The sequence below is a fragment of the Opisthorchis viverrini genome (assembly GCF_000715545.1).
Source record: "Opisthorchis viverrini unplaced genomic scaffold opera_v5_367, whole genome shotgun sequence".
NCBI lineage: Eukaryota > Metazoa > Platyhelminthes > Trematoda > Opisthorchiida > Opisthorchiidae > Opisthorchis > Opisthorchis viverrini.
In genome coordinates, this window is record NW_008752027.1 from 288,063 (window position 1) to 304,368 (window position 16,306).

General features: G+C 45.3%; 2 protein-coding genes across 2 annotated transcripts in view; one reads left to right on the plus strand and one right to left on the minus strand.

Annotated features, from left to right (window-relative positions):
* The window catches only part of T265_10454 (hypothetical protein), a gene marked incomplete at both ends in the record, with an annotated part of 63,426 nt that overhangs the window by 13,823 nt on the left and 33,297 nt on the right, over nucleotides 1–16,306 (minus strand). The window contains 7 exons of the mRNA XM_009176829.1: nucleotides 1,972–2,151; nucleotides 5,089–5,441; nucleotides 7,966–8,305; nucleotides 8,519–8,673; nucleotides 9,569–9,888; nucleotides 9,988–10,197; nucleotides 12,486–12,651. Of these exons, the coding sequence (XP_009175093.1) occupies nucleotides 1,972–2,151; nucleotides 5,089–5,441; nucleotides 7,966–8,305; nucleotides 8,519–8,673; nucleotides 9,569–9,888; nucleotides 9,988–10,197; nucleotides 12,486–12,651 (1,724 nt within the window). The remainder of the gene's footprint in view (nucleotides 1–1,971; nucleotides 2,152–5,088; nucleotides 5,442–7,965; nucleotides 8,306–8,518; nucleotides 8,674–9,568; nucleotides 9,889–9,987; nucleotides 10,198–12,485; nucleotides 12,652–16,306) is intronic.
* T265_10455 (hypothetical protein) lies at nucleotides 14,617–14,871 on the plus strand (the record flags this gene model as incomplete). Its single annotated transcript, XM_009176830.1, has 1 exon — nucleotides 14,617–14,871. The coding sequence occupies one exon, from the start codon at nucleotides 14,617–14,619 to the stop codon at nucleotides 14,869–14,871; it is 255 nt and encodes an 84-aa protein (XP_009175094.1).

The window sequence follows — 16,306 nt, forward strand, 5'->3', positions numbered from 1 at the left end:
TAGAACTCCATCGTTTTCCCAAAACGGAATGACATAGGTATTGAAAAAGAATGAAGATGATCTTTCCTTCAGGAATCGATTCGTTGATTCCCTGTCTCACAGGGAAGCAATCGCGAGGAGGCATTTAGACATCATCCAGCGACGACTTCCGTAGAAGTGAGTTTCGCCTCCCTACGAAGCTTTCTACAAACAGCAAAGCGCACCAGTTCGGAAAATGTTATACCGCAAACTTACACGCGTGACGTTTATAAGCACATGACAAATCAATAATGTGGGGGAACAAACTTCCAGCCGAATAGGGAAAGCGAGAACAGCTTCCGTTTAACTACATCGCCTGTACCGTGGGCCTATCCGTCAAGGCGTCTACTTGGGCAGCTGTATCAATCCAGGTGGTCTCGCAAAGATTAGATTTCCATCCGGATGGGGAAGGCCAGAATAACTTTCGTGAACCTGTATCTCCTGTGGCGTAGATGTAATATGAGCTAACCTAGCAAGGGTTGAGGGCACATGCGGGCGGTGCGCTCCATATTATTATACAGGTCAGAAACCTGTACGTTGCGTACCGATGACGTCAAAAGACTGAGTGTTTGACCATCGATGTCTCTGGATCATTGCCCGAGTCTGGTGGGAACACCGGATCAGTAATGCTGAAGTACGTCGAACGGTTTTCGGAAGAGGTAACTCGCCCACGATAAATAAGATGATCACACTCCTGGCTTGGTCAGGTGCTCCGGATAGCAGTCGACCAACAAACTTCCAGCCGAATAGGGAAAGCGAGAACAGCTTCCGTTTAACTACATCGCCTGTACCGTGGGCCTATCCGTCAAGGTCGAAGCTAGTACCCGTAAACTCCACCGCGCTGCTCATTACCGTCTCCCTGCATAGGGACTCTGAGAGAGATCACATCAATTGTTGGAGAAATTGTCAGACATCCCCTAGTCGTGACCTCAATGACATTCATGCATCCAAGTTATATCCTTCAATGCATAACTCCCCTCCCAATCTCCTCAACTAAACGTCCACTGATATCCTTGTATTCATGCATCAATTATATCAGCTACCGCCTTCAATGCGCAGCTACCTACCCCAACTCCCCGAATCATCGGTGAACGAACCTGCGGCAGCTATAACCACTGTATGGCAAGTACGAAGTTGCCTCTTGGTGACAAGTGTGTAATGGTCCTACTTCGAGTGGCAGTTTATTTTTATGATCAAAACGAGGGAAGCATAAAATCGAAAAGCGCCAATTCCATGCGTTCACTGAGGGATACTATAACATCAGGCAGATCCATTGTTAACCTATTCGAGCCAGCAGAGCGGTGTTCCATGCGGTATGCACAGCACACACAACGGTGATAACAGCAAAAATGGTTTGTAAGCTATCGTTAAGAATAGTCCCGAGTTCCAGAGAGCGAGCATTGCAACATTTAAGTTTTACTCTCTTATCGATTGTACAATATCCGCTGAAAAATGCAAATATGTTGCTTGGCATATATGAGCTACTGAAGGAGAGGTAGAACAGCACTCTAATAGTGCGTATAATGCTATCCTGTCAAGCGAGACGTTTACTTTGAACTCAACACATGTTCCACTCGATCAATTTAGCACATGTAATTGTACTCTTTTTTCACTATTTCGCTTTAATGTACTTAGAACAACTGAGGTCACATTAATTCTAGGCTGCTAAGAAACATGATGCGAAACGAAGCTGAGTTATGAACACTGGCGTGTGGCATTCGCACTCGTTGGCTCTTCAAGCAACGATGTGAGGTGAGCCCAGATAAAAAAGTTTGGTTCTGAACTGATTCGATGGACCCCGAGTCATCCAGCTCGGTTGGATTAGACAAGTTACCTATAAGAAGTCCATTGATTGTTGGCCCGGCAAAATAACGGTGTTCTACAGGCAGCTAAAAGGAAAGGGTTCCAGTGATGAATAAAGGCGGCGTCACCTTCAAGGTACAGGTTACTCACCGAACAATGTCGTCAACCGTCTTCAAAAGACCTTCGCCAGGGTCCCATGGATTGGAGCTTTCGGAAGAAACTCTACATTCTGAATTTCCACCAGATGCATCGAAGGAGAGTGTCAAGCAATGCTCAAGATATGTACAGTTACAGGCCCTTAAAAACTGTCTGAGACCTCGCATCGCGATTCTGATTCATAGGGGGGGGGGAGATGAGTAGACAGGAATGGGTGCCAGTATCAACATATGAAAGCAAGAAAAATAATTAACGAAATTAAATATTATTCATCCTACCGCTACTACTGTCATTATTCAATCACGGCAAACAACATTTCGTGTGCAGTCCGGACAACAAGGAAGAGGCGAATGGAGTGGTTCTATCTTGTCTCTCTTCGTATACCATGAAAAATGCAAGCCCATTAAAATGTGAGACCTCAAAAAGAAGAATGTGGTCCAAAGAACTTGAAGACTTTGCAGCGAGTTCCTCACAGAACGTATTCAATTGCACATCAATATCTGTTCACCAGGGCATATTTCTTTCGGATCACCACAATNTCTGTTCACAAGGGCATATTTCTTTCGGATCACCACAATACGTTTGCTAACTGAGTGGTCGGGACTGCAGTGGACTGCGGACTGCAGTGTCTCCCAAACACACGGTTGGCACCGGCCTAAGTCAACGCGTCAGTGAGTGGAGATCTGTAAAGTATCATGAGATTGACATAGCACACAAAAACTGACTTGAAGACCTACTCTGGAAGAATCAAGTAGCTAATTGCAAACTACGTAAGAGTGTTGCAACCAGTATGAAATGCGCTAGCTTTCCCATATGCTTTATTATTATTATTATCAACATTATTCATGTGTAACGCTCTTGTGGTGCAGGACTGCCGTTCTTCCCGAAGATAGCACGAGGACTGAGATACTGCTATGCCGCGCAAGCCTCGGACTGAAGCACTTCGAAAGGCCAGGGCTGGGTTCAAATTACAGACCTTCTGGACGGCACGCTCGCACTTTAACTACTGAGTTAGCTCGAGCTCATGCCCGTCGAGTGCGACGTCAGCGATATCCTTTGTGCAAGTCAGCTCCTTAATTAATCTTGTGTGACAGCCTTCTGTCGTCATAACACAGAGGTAAGGAATACAGACTTCATCCTGCCATGAGAAAACTTATCTTTTCAGCCCCTCATTCAATACAACGAAACAGTCCCCAAGAACTCGTTAGGTTTGCAAGAAAGTCACTCTGAAGAAAACATTGTTTCCATATGAACCTCAGACACTCATTTATATAAACAGTCCTTTTGGAAGAAAAACGGAGTTGTGTATCTATGTACTCAGCGACTGAAAATAAGAACACCTCGCTTACTTGAATTCTGCTTTAATACAAGGTGCAGTTATTACTCGCGCAACGCTTCATGCACGACAATTCAGGAATGGATCACCAGTGCCACCTAATTGTGGCAGCTTTGCCTTGTCAGCATATCAGAAAAGCAAACAGAGCTCATTATCCCTGTTACAGATACAACTGAGAAGAGTTGCAGTTACCTGCACTCATCGTCATTTTCAGTCGCGGCTAAATAAAATATTAAAAATTTTCAGCTGGAACATCCTAGAAGAGTTGCAGTTACCTGCACTCATCGTCATTTTCAGTCGCGGCTAAGTAAAATGTTAAAAAAATTTTCAGCTGGAACATCCTTTCGGTGCCTGACAGCCATGCCACCCGAAGGAAGCACGAGAGCTGGGATACCGCCAGGTTACCCATGCCTATACAGGGGAAGTCGAGCTGCAGAGGTCGGGTTCGAACCACGGACATTCCGGTCAGTAAATTCGCGCTCTAACCACTGAGTCATCTTGCCCTGGCTACGCTCTCTCTCCTCCGAGTCTTTGATGATTTCCTCATCCTTACGTTCCTGAGCCACCAGAAAAGATTGGTCTCGGCGGACTCCACTGGATACTGGCGACTGCTGGTACATGAAAGCACCAAATTAAAACACGAATCACATCCAGGCAACCCTCACAGCGTTATGGAAGGGATAGGTTCAATCATCTATGAATACCGAAAAGGAGTTATGTAAACTTCGCTTTGGGTTGTTACGACCCGCATCCAATAGACAATGAGCAACACACCACTAGTTCATGTTTACACAGTAAATGTTGCCAGAACTCACGCACTGCGAGAGAAAATCGGTTAGCTGTAACGGCTGCACTTCAATGGCTACCAAAAGATTTGACGGAAATCGATACTTTCGTTCCAAACGTCCTTGCAAATACCACACAAACAATTTACATAGTTTGGTGTAAGCCGTGCTGGGCAATTGCTTATAACTTTTGCCCTGTTCAAAACGCACCACTTAAGGATTGATGAGATGAGACTCCTGACGTTTCTCTTGACTAGTGAGCTTTAAAGCGCACGAATCCAGTACAGAAATTATACAAAACCAACGAAGATCTTTTGAACATCAACGCAAAGGAATCTATGCGTTGTACTTTGTGGTAGAAGCCGCCGATAGTATGACGAATATAAAAGACTCTGTTATGTTTGCAGTTCCAGAACCTCCACTGTACAAATGGGTTCAAAGGGTGTAGTTGAGTATTCGGAAACGGCCAACGGTAGAAAACATCATCAGTATGGGACTGTTGTGCGGCTACAATTATTCGCATTGATTTCGCGATTATTCGTTATCGTAGGTCTTCTGATAGTAAAATATTTCACCGTTTTCTTGTTTAATTGTGAGTCGACCTTCGGTAGATCGGCGCTTGTTGACGACTGTGAATCGTGGGTGGAATACTGTAGAATGGTCTGAATAGTTCGCCGAGTGGGACCGATAACAGAAAGCCAAATGGATACCTGGATTCCGGTTCAGATTGGAACGAAATATTTTCACCACTACACGACCCAACAGGCCAACAAGGCAGGTTGTGCAACAGCGGACCACCTTGCTCACGTTTTCGAACCTCAATGAAATATCATTATGCCCAGGGCGAAGGCCACACTACACGCGACAACATAGTTATCCGAAAACGGAGTAATGTAGACACCATGCGACTTATAAGATATACGTGCCAAACCGAAAATAAACAAGGTAAAGACTGATAATAAGAGTACTCAGGATCTGAGCAAAACGTACGTGAGTGGCCTGACTCCCTGCTTTAAATTGGCCTCGGCACCAGATCGAGTTTCATAGGATTTTCCAGTCAACGTTCGACAGATTGCTGCGGTGGCACAAGCCAGAAGCCATTGACCGAGGAGAAGAGAGAAAAGTTGAGGGTCGCCGAACAAATGAACCAGTGGAGATGAACAAGGAGTGTAATGCCGTGGTGTAACAATCGCAGACTCCGGAGACGACATTGAACGACGAAACAGTGTCGCCCGTTGCTTCGTTGTCGGTTTATGTAAGGGCGCAACTGGAGACTCGTCGCCTTCGTTTGGATCCGTGTTTTCTCGAATAAGTTCGGTCATGCGACGTGGGAAGGACAAAACCTGGAGTGGGAAGAACGCTGAATATAAAGGCGACCACATAACAGTAGATGAGCGAATGATTTTAGCATTCGATGGGTATTTGAGTTAAGGATAAAAGCTGAATTATTACCAAAATCGCTTTATACAGTAGTCCTTGAGAGGCTCCAAAAATTTTCTCTACTGGGCTATCTCATTGCAGACGGATGAGCACGAGGAACATTACCGCATAATTTTTGTACATGAATAGTTTGATTTCATTTGGATCCCTGTTTTTCAGTGGTTTTCGTGAGGTGCTACTTCCCATACTGACCACGATCAACGTATACTCATGAACCGTACGTTCAGCTGTAGCAACCTTCCGGTGCTTAGCTGCCACGCCACCTGAAGGAAGCACAAAGGCAGGTTGCCGAAGTCTAGACAGGGGAAGTCGAAAAGCAGAGGTTGGGTTCGAAGCACTGACCCTCCGGTCAGTAAATTTGCGCTCTAACCACTTGGACCATCTTGCCCCCACTCACGAACCTGAATAACAAAGGAAACAATGGTATGTAGTGCGATTCCAGGAAGTACTGAGTTGCTTTGCGCTGGTTCATTCTGATCTTCAGCTGTACTATCAACAGGAATTTCAACCGTTCGAGCGAAGTAAACTATATGTGTATCGAAGGCGAAGTTATCGACTGTTGGCTAAAGTAAGGTCAGGAAGAAGTTGAGTAAGTGGCGGTTAGGTGCATTAGCTAGGCTTTGAGCACAAACGCATTGAAGTCCTGGGTCGATGAGAGAAGTTGCTTCCATCAGCAGCGAAGCGTCAGTGTTGAACAGTGATGTCATGCTGTCCATGATGATGATAATGATGCTTTGAACATGATTTCCTCTCCAGGGATGTAAACCGGCGAGTTGTTGAACCAAAAGGTGTCACCACTTTGGTCCTGGGCGGTTTCTCCGTTGGGGTACACGATAATTCACGGGTCAGCGAAAGCCAGATGGTGGCTATATCACAAGTGAAGATAGGAGAACATAGGCACCACACCGAAACGGTAAAACGAGAATCTTCGTAGCACAAAGGAATGAACGAAAACACGATCAACCAGCACAATTCCCATCGGTTCCTGTCACCTGTACCTCGAAAAAGCAATACTGTGCACGCAACCTAACGAAGCCCGAGTATGAATACCATGAATCTGTGCCAAAGAATTTGATAAACGTTACAGATTTTGAAAGTTCATCTAATGTAAACGGGAATACCACCAACCAGTCTGGATAACCCAACTGATGGCTCGCAAACTGAGGATCAAGGTAAAATGGGGTGCACGTTATCGAGAACAATAAGTCATTTCGGAAACTCAGTGAGTCTATTTTTCATGTATCTTGTCAGCAACAGAAGGCAATGCATTTATGACAACAATGACACGATAGATAAACCTATCGATCATCCAAGTAGAGATTTTGCTTTCAAAAAATTGGGGATGGTTGTTATAGTGATCCCACGAATTTCCTATCGCCGATAAGGGTCTGAGAAATTTATCGTTGGACTGACTGGCAAAACACCAAAAAATAATTTGAAGGTGAATAGAAACTTTCAGTTTCTCAGGTACTACTGGTTCCTATCGAGGACCACCTTTTTCAGAAACCAAAACAAACGAGTACCGATTGGCACGAAACCGGACTGCTACTGTCCAGTGATGACGGGTTGGAACGTTTGAATGCTATGTTTATCTCTGTTTACCATATATTTACACCTACATTTCAAGGGGAACACTATGGCTCGAATAATTAGCCACTGTTTAACCAAAGCCGTGGCAGACGCTTATAACAGCACTGAGACCCTCATCAACCTTTGATTTAAGATCGTTGTTTGCCATCGTCCAATGCTTTATTTTATGCATACCATTTTACTAGCCGCTAGGATGCGTCATGGTGGGTCCGGATGTGCAGATCGGATACACAAACTGCCAACTTATTTAATTTACCTTGCATCACTTTGCACTGGACACATGCTCTCACTGTGTCCTAATGAGGGCCCAGTCATATGAACAATGTGTCGTAACTAAGCGCCACACGATGTTCCTTTTATTTTGTCAGCTTGCGTCATTGCCTGCGCCGTGATTAGCCCGCTATGGAAGCGCTAAAAACAAAATTGCCTGTTATAGGTCCTCTACGTCTTCCTAAGAATCGCTGTACACTTTGAAACTGGATCGTGTTTGTCGACCAGAAGGTCAACACGGTTAGAAACATTGTCATTCTTGTGTCCGCTGAGACTGTGTGAGCCACCAAGGAGAGCTTCTTCTGAACTTGGTCCAAGAACGCATTCGTTGAAGTCTCCCACTAGACCTACAATATCCGAAACTAGTGCTTTAGGTAGTTCATTCAGCTAAGAGCGGAACTTGTCATTTGATGATGTGCACCTAGTGGGTGCGTACACAGAAACAACAAACAAATTGAGTTTGGTGGCCCTTTGACAGTTCACCTTACGAGGGTTGACGTACACAACCTGGTTGAGTCTTAAATGGAACCTGAAGACATAATAAACAGGAAGTCAACACCTACTAACCTGAAGGCAGTCAACCAGGGAAAGCCAAAGATGTGTTGCAAAGTTCGCCTCTTTAAGCAATGGCTTATCGCTAACGCATAAAAGCCAGCGCCTGTCCGCGGCAGTCCAGGCATCCGCAGGTATTTCTCGTCTCTCATACGGATGGCAACATTCGAGCATCTTCAGCACATGCATCAGCAATTTTGGAAACAAGACGGTACTGGACAGAGATGTAGGCAAATGCTCAATGTGATGTTCTTCAGGAAGAGTGGCGTTCAGAGAAAACACGGACGAGGTGTTTGCACTCGAGTGAACAGGAACGGGCAAAAATGCGATCGAAGCCAGCAACGTACACCAAACGCTGGAAAATAAAGCCAAGCTCAATTGAGTAATATTCACTGTTGACGAAGTAAGCATAAAAAGCAGGATGCCGTGTTTACACAAGCTAACAGTATCGTAAACATCGAAGGTGATTTGTAATCCGTCAGACAATGGACCTTATCTACTAAATTTATTCTCTACCAGTTTTGTTTTGAACATTGGTGAAAAATGCAAAATGCATGTGTACTCATACTTGTCTAATGGCAAAGGGCCGGCAGAAATAACGCGCAGACACAACAGTGGCCATCGACGTCCCAACTCAGCAGTGACATGAAGCAGACCAGCGCGGACTTCTGACTGGCTCAGATGTGGATAGACACAGTGAATTGTACGCAGAAGAGCACCAACCTGACACGAGAAAGTGAAAAGAGATTATGACGGCGGTACAAGGTGCGATGCAGTGAAGTACAAATATACTTAGGGAACTAACTCCACGAGGCTGATACGGGGCAGCACTTACAGACCCCCTAAACTAGCGAGAAGCTAGCCTACAAACGCTAGAGCCTGGCAACTAACCTATGGGTTGCACGGGTCGGGACTCCGTTTGCCATAGTTTAACCATACCGGGAGATCAGCTGGGCAGACAATATCGAGTCCCTTATGCTGAGGCGATCCGGGATAGCCATGGAGGTTGCGCGACGTAGCGAAACGGTAGGTTGTTTCTCCTCTTGCCCATTTTTATGAGAGCCTTCCTCAAAGAGGTTGGTTAATAAATATCGTTTCTACAAACCGTATACACAAATCATCCAAACTGTGCCCTTGACGGCGGCGAATTAGCCAATATGGCCGTGAAGCTGATTCTTATCAAGAGCTGAAGGCAGAACTAAAGGCATCTGAGGCAGCAGGAGCTAGACATCCATTCGTCACTCCTAACTTCCTCAAGCATTCGCACATCCAAATGGGTTAACTTGTTAAATAATTCGCTCCAGAGAGCGCATCCTAAGGATGCCGAAAATGATACTTCGTGGGTCAGACTGCGTACAGGAACAATGAGAATGCTCCGGATGGGGTACCTGAGGCAAACCTAATTTTTCGACTTACGTAACGGAAAACAAAAGCCGTGCACAAAGTGTGAGAAGATCGAAGAGTATCTTCCGCTTACAGATGATCATAGGCTTATGATGAAACGGTGGAAGAATGAGGGAGTAACCGGATAAGCTTTAGTCAGCTGTAGAAATCAAAACACAAAGCTGTTATGACGTGAGTAGAGCAAACCTATTACACAAGAGCGAATGGAACTCACGTGGTCCTCATCTAGCTCTCCAACCCAGTGGTATAAGATAGCACATAGTAAGCGTATCAAGTATCCTTGCCTTGTTCGAGGCAGATTTAGTTGACGGTACAACTTTCTCAGTTCAACACATGCTTCGCTGACAGGGGAATTTCGGATCGTATCCTGATGGCATTTTGCGTCACGGGGCTTTCTCAGTCTCTTCAAACTGAACACCCTAGCCGGAGACTGGTTGTCTTCCGACGCTGAACGTTCGTGTGTTGTAAAGTAATCCGAAGCAGCTTCCTCATCTGCCTCCCGGTCATCATCATCATCTGAGCTTTGATGAGACTCTGAAAGTGTAGAGATAAGATGAGGGGAAAGAATCAGGAGAGGCACATTGCTGATAAAGAGATTTTGGAGACGAACAAACACTGCCAAGTAAAACTTACTCTGTAAGCCATCGACGGTTTTCGGTGCAGTAGCTAAACCGTTGGCGACGAACTCCACTAAGGCATTCAACTGAGGTTTTGGGAACGAGTAAGCCAGTTCACAAATGAGCACATCTGCAGGCTTGATTCCAGTATCCAAGTCATCTTTTTCTTGGGATTTCTTAGCCACCCCATTGTGTGAAATCGCTGTAGACAGTGGATTGGGAAAACCTGGTGTTAAAAAACACCGGTGTTCAGACTAACGAAGCATAAGATCAGAGACAAGCAGTAAATAACGAATCTCTAGTGATCAGGAGAGGTTATACCACCAGCGGTACATGTCTGAACCGAATTTCTCGCTGGGTTATTTTACAAGCATGTTGGAGCGCCAGAGTAAAGAACTAGAGAAATCTCTTGGAATATGATTTGCACATCCTTTACTATTTGACTGCAGTCATGTTTAAACGAATAGTTCATAACAGTGGGCCAAATGATGCGAGCACAATGCGTGGCTATTAACCTAGCTGATTTATCGCATTCGAAGTACACTTTTTGCTAAGGAAATACTCGTCAGACGCCGATCACTAGTAGTTCCGTCAACCCTTATTGGGCAGGTCGGTGGCTCTTCAGCTGTCTGTTCTAAGTCAGCACTTGACATTGTTATGCCAGGCAACGTGAGACCTGCATCATGAACGTTGATACTTAAGGAAGCAAATTCAACATGTGTTTGAATCCATCTGAAAAGGTAACGGAGAACCTTTGCACCATGATGATTAGATGCACTTTTCCCGTTCAGCTCATATCATCATGTTATACAGTAAAACCTCTTAATATGAGGACATTGGCAAGAAAGGCACACTTCTGACGTCTTGTTCAACGTCACCTTGTGACTGAATGAATTCGTCAAGATGAAGACGACAAGATGAATACTCCGATTGCATTTTAAAAGCAAACACTAGAAAATCGGTAACAATCTTCGTGATCAGCGGCGGAGCTCTCCTTCGTCATCAACATTCTCGCCAGAAAATAAAAGTAAACACATTATACCTTATGCGTCTCATTGTCCGATCCTGGAAAATGAGTTGATTCGCAGTGAAAGCACTGCAGCGTTTTCGACTAGACTGCAGAAGATACCAAGTCCCTGCTCAACAAAGCGCAGCTCATCCGAGCAATACCACTATCCTATGAAGTGAATATGTCATGAAAAAGAAACACACTAAAATATAACACCAACTACATTGAATGTGTGCAGTGAAGCTGTTTTCGTTATGCAGTCGTTCTGGCGTAAACCACTCAAGCAGCCTGATATCACTACGACCAAGAAACCTGACGTCAGATGCGGCGAAAAAATGCGCCACCTAGATTTACGCAGCCATTGATAATGCACAACTCCGTTTCATGATTGGTAATAAGCGAAAGATTGGGGAAAGTCTGTGCGCAACCGAAAATATCCATTTGTTTCATTCACAGGGCCCGTTGGAAATGTGCTACCACAATTTTGTCCTTCATACACTTTCGGCTCTGTCGGTACTGTGGGACAAGGTTGATACAAAATACCTGCAGATTTTTGCATGCCACCGAACGATTGATTACTCGGGACAACCTCAGAGTATCTCAACCCTCGTGCTTTCTTCTGTTGGCATGACAGCTAGGTACCGAAAGGGTTCTACACCTGAAGGACTATTATTATTGCAAAACGGTATCTTCGAGTGACGCGTAATAGCAGAACCTCCGGAAAGGCAAGACAAAGTCGGAGCTGAGTTTCTATACGGTACTACTAACGTAAGATGTAAGTTCAGAATGTGCGGGACTGATATGTTACCAAAGACAGTGACATGCATCTTCCAGTCAGGTTGATAAGGTCAGGGCAGGGTTTAGGTTGGCGATGATTAGCATTGGTTTACATAGCCGGATAGAGTACCTGACCACAAGTGAGTTAGTTCGCTACAACCTGCCGTCACTACAGATAACACACTCCAAGCACATTAATCCACCTCACCTGTTAGCAATGTGATTCTGCCAATGTCAGTACAATGAAACTTGTCGCCATGACAGTAATAGGTGCAGAAAAACAAGCGCCCACTTGCCGGACGGATGGCCTACTATTGAAACTACGGAAGTTAGCTGGTGAGCATCAAGTTTATGGACCAAAACTACACATAGGATCCGTCAAGGACTAACAGCCAGACTTCCCAATATGTAACACCTGCAGCGGGAGCTGGAAAAAAATCTTTCAACCATAACACCTTTCCGGTACCTAGTTGCCATGCCAAACGAAGGAGGCACGAGGGCTGGGATACTGCCAGGTTGCCCAAACCTAGACAGCGGAAGTCAAGAGGTAGATGTCGGGTTCGAACCACGGACCTTGCAGCCAGTAAATTCGCGCTCTAACCACTTGAGCCATCTTGCGGGAGCTAGATACCTGAGTTATAAGAGGTAAAACATGAATGAGACAGCCATAACGAAGGACAACAGTAATCAAACGACCGGTTAGGCATAAGCAAACACCTACAGCTTACCAGATTCGGTCACTTCAGGATCGGTTAGGAGAAAAAGGTTCTGAATCCGTAGCAACAGCTGCAAGGCTACTTTGGATGGACGCCGTAGATTGCAGTCAGTTGAACTGCCGAGGGATGTGATAAGATGACCCACAAGTTGGCCAAGCACGGATGGAGCACAGGCGTTCTACGCAGCCGTGGAAACGGAAAAGCGTAAGAAAAATTAATCAAAAACCTGCTGGGCATTCATATTCAATGATCGCTTAAAGCCCTGAATTAGGCCTCTAGAATGAGCGCAAACGCGCCGGCCGATGAACTCAATCTAGAAGCCCAAAAATACATGCACAATTTGTGAAGCGACAATAAAAACTGGTGATTACGTGATGTTAGCAAGAGAAAAGAGCTGGTGATTTGATGCTGTCTATGTGGAAGAAGTAAAGAAGGCATAAAGGGTTAAAAAGCAGGTATATTACACACTGCTTGATCCGTTCGCACCATGAACCTTTGGGAATAGACATGCTGACTAATCATGGGGAAAAACGGAGGCATAAGGTAACAAAAACAGTAACAGGGAGGGAAGCGGCCAGAGATTTGAAAAGAACGCAACTTTTGTTTTCTTTCCGAACTGAGGGCGAGATGGCCCAAGTAGTTCCAGTGCGTATTTAGTGACCGGAAGGTCCGTGGTTCGAACCCGACCTCTGCCGCTCGACTTCCCCTGTCTAAGTTTCAGCAACCTGGCGGTATCCGAGCCCTCCTGCTTCCTTTGGTTGGCATGGCAGTTAGGCACCGAAAGGGTGCTACGGCTGAACGATTTATCTTTATTTTACCAAACCTATTGACCGTGGAACCCAATGAATCATAGAGAAAAATCCTCTAGCGCCAGAGTGTATCAACAAGACAACAAGGTCAGTTGCTGTCAAGGCTATCGAGGCGAGGGAAGTCACATTGAATGAATGTCAGGAAGAATGGTGACGTGATTCACCAAACGGAAATTCGATAATGCTGAATTGAAAGTGAAGGACAACGCAACGCGACTGTCAGTCCACACCGTTGGCTCAAAGACCACGGATTCGAAGCTCTTTCGAGATTCACGCGGCGGTGACCGCTAACGATTCCCAATAAGAATGAAACAGCAGTACAACCCTTCTGGGCCTTTTAATAAAGGTTCACTTGACGTGTAAGACCAAACACAGACTCACAGAAACTGAGCTTGTCTGCTTAAAAATCTGCCAAGTGTGAATTAGTCAAACTGCTGACTAACCGATCTAGCCAGGAGATGCGCACTGGTGATGCGGGTTGGTAAGGATGAAACAGCTGTATAATGTTTCTGGCTTCTCAGCAAGGACTGGCTTCACCACTAGAATATTCTGAAATCCATTCAAAAGGAGCGACTAGTTCCTTGAAATTCAAACAGTGAGTTCCCAATTCGCTTGTAGTCAATGCATTCGAATGTCTTTTTTTTCGAAACGGGCCAACCGTACTCAACTTTGAAGGGTCTCCTCATTTCAAATTGGACATATATCAGGGGCAACCAATTAGAATCGCAGCTTCACAACATTCAAAACGGGCCGTACAATACACAAGCTTTCTGTAGCTACGATATGCTGAAGCCACGATTATCAAAAAACATAACTTCCCTGAAATTCGAGGAAATTCCCGAGGAATTGAACGAACTAGAAGCGAACGGACAAGAGCAAATACTCATTTCCCCACCCGAGTTTAGTAAAGCACCAAGTGAGCTAATATGCAAAGCGCTAGATGAATGTTAAAATGTTCAACAACGCGGGATAATGCGAGGCACTCAACATTCATGAGCATATAGGGAACTAATATAAAACAGTCGTGCGACCACCAAGTATAACTCCGGTTTGGCTTATCCGATGCTACTGAGCTGTGGGTACGGTATTCCCATCAGGGCGCGTTGCGTTTCAAAAGCAAAGTCAGGTGATCGATACACGCTAAGCCAGGGAAAGCTGGTGCGTAGCAACCGTTAGTCCATGCAATTTACCAACACCGTGAAAAAATGTAGTCGATGTGTCGCGTGCCAACTTACTCGCCGCAAACTAAAAGTAGACTCCTATGGATTGAAATAGTGCATGCCGTTTGGGAGGGAGAATGGAGGGTAAAATGTCACGAATCCAATTAACATAGAATGAAAGCTCGGAAAACTAAATTTCGAATGAACAGTCAAAAAAAGTCAGGCTCGTCGCAACATGACTGTACACGTGAGCTGGTCAAACGAAGACCAGGTATTGCGTTAGGAAGTGATACAGATACTATCTTCGGATACATGGCAGTCCGTGACGCGACGGTTCGAGGCAACTCACACTACACTGAGTTGGCTTCGGAAGACTACATCCACCGCCAGAAAGCACAGAGACGCAGTTCAACATCCGCATGCGCATGAAACAGGGTTGTATGTTTTAACGATCTTGGGTATCGCAGTCACCCTCTTCACATAGGGCCGGCTCCGACATTGTCATGTCAGTCAATATGTACCTGAAATCACAGTCCTGAGAACATAGCAAGTCGGAAGCTTTAGGTATTGTGATAAATTCGACAACCCACGTTACTGTGTGCGATCACACCGTCAGTGTGTGTGAGGTGGACCAAAACGTTCAAATGAAACATCCACTACGGTTGGACTGATTAGCTTTCGAAGGCGTCAGCACATTGGCAGCGCCAGAAAAGGTCAACCGATCTATCTAATAAACATGTGGCAGTATCGTGCAGTTGGAACATGTCCCCGTTTCGCCGCTTATGTAATCAATCAAGCAGTGCTAAGAAATACAGTTAGGTGGAAAGACAAGGTCGCAGTAACTTGGATTATATGGTCAACCAAAACATGTGAAGGATCCGCTTCAGCACACCTCAAGTCCTGTAGTCCAAAAGCACACCGCTGATGTGAAAAAAAGCAGTACCCTTGGTGAACAGGTTCATTAGGGTATCTGAGTAGATATCGTTCCCAGTAAATGTTGAAGAGGTTGATCAGGCACAGAGTTGTTTACTGCCGAAAACGAAAGAATCCCCAAACAGAAGACAAACGGAGCAACAGCAAGAGACCCATTTGCATCAACTTTTGAAAAACTCAGTGTGGTCAGACTTAGTTGAGGGCTTTTTTGAGCGGACCTTTAAGGTCAGACAGTAACGGGGTGTGCTCGAAAAAAGCCCGTTCGAACGAAACGATTGGGTATCTGTAGACACAATGTTTTTAACGGTTTAGGGACGGTACTACACGCGACGGACATCAGTAGTATGTATAGTCCGCCAACCCACTCTGTCCCAAGGCCTATATGTGTATCATTGGCATCCTACCCTATACATCTTGACTGGTTGCCGCGGCTTGTTCATTCGGTGCTTACTGGACGGTCACATTCCACTCCTGGAACTGACTCCAATTCACCCGTCCTGATCCTCGACCATGTTATACCGTGGGGAAGCCTGACTTTCATGACCCTAACCAACTCTTGCATCACAAAGTTCAACTGGGAACAACTGCATTGGTACCCACGGTTCAATTCGTTGATCAACAGTAAGATCAACCACATATGAATGACAAACTGTCTGCATTGGTTTATATTGAACCGTGGTATACGAACAACACGAGCGGCAGGTTCACTACCCGACTTGATCACTTAGCCAACGGTTGTTCTTCCTTATTTCGGTTATTGCGTACCACACAAGCATTCAGATGCACGTGATATGGTGCCAACTTGTCACCGTGTTGTTGCAAGCAGTGTGATGCATCAATACTCCAACGACTGTGCTGATTCGTCGCAGCCACACCCCGACAAACAACAAGTACGGAACCGTAAAAACAATGTGAAAACAGCCTTAGTGTG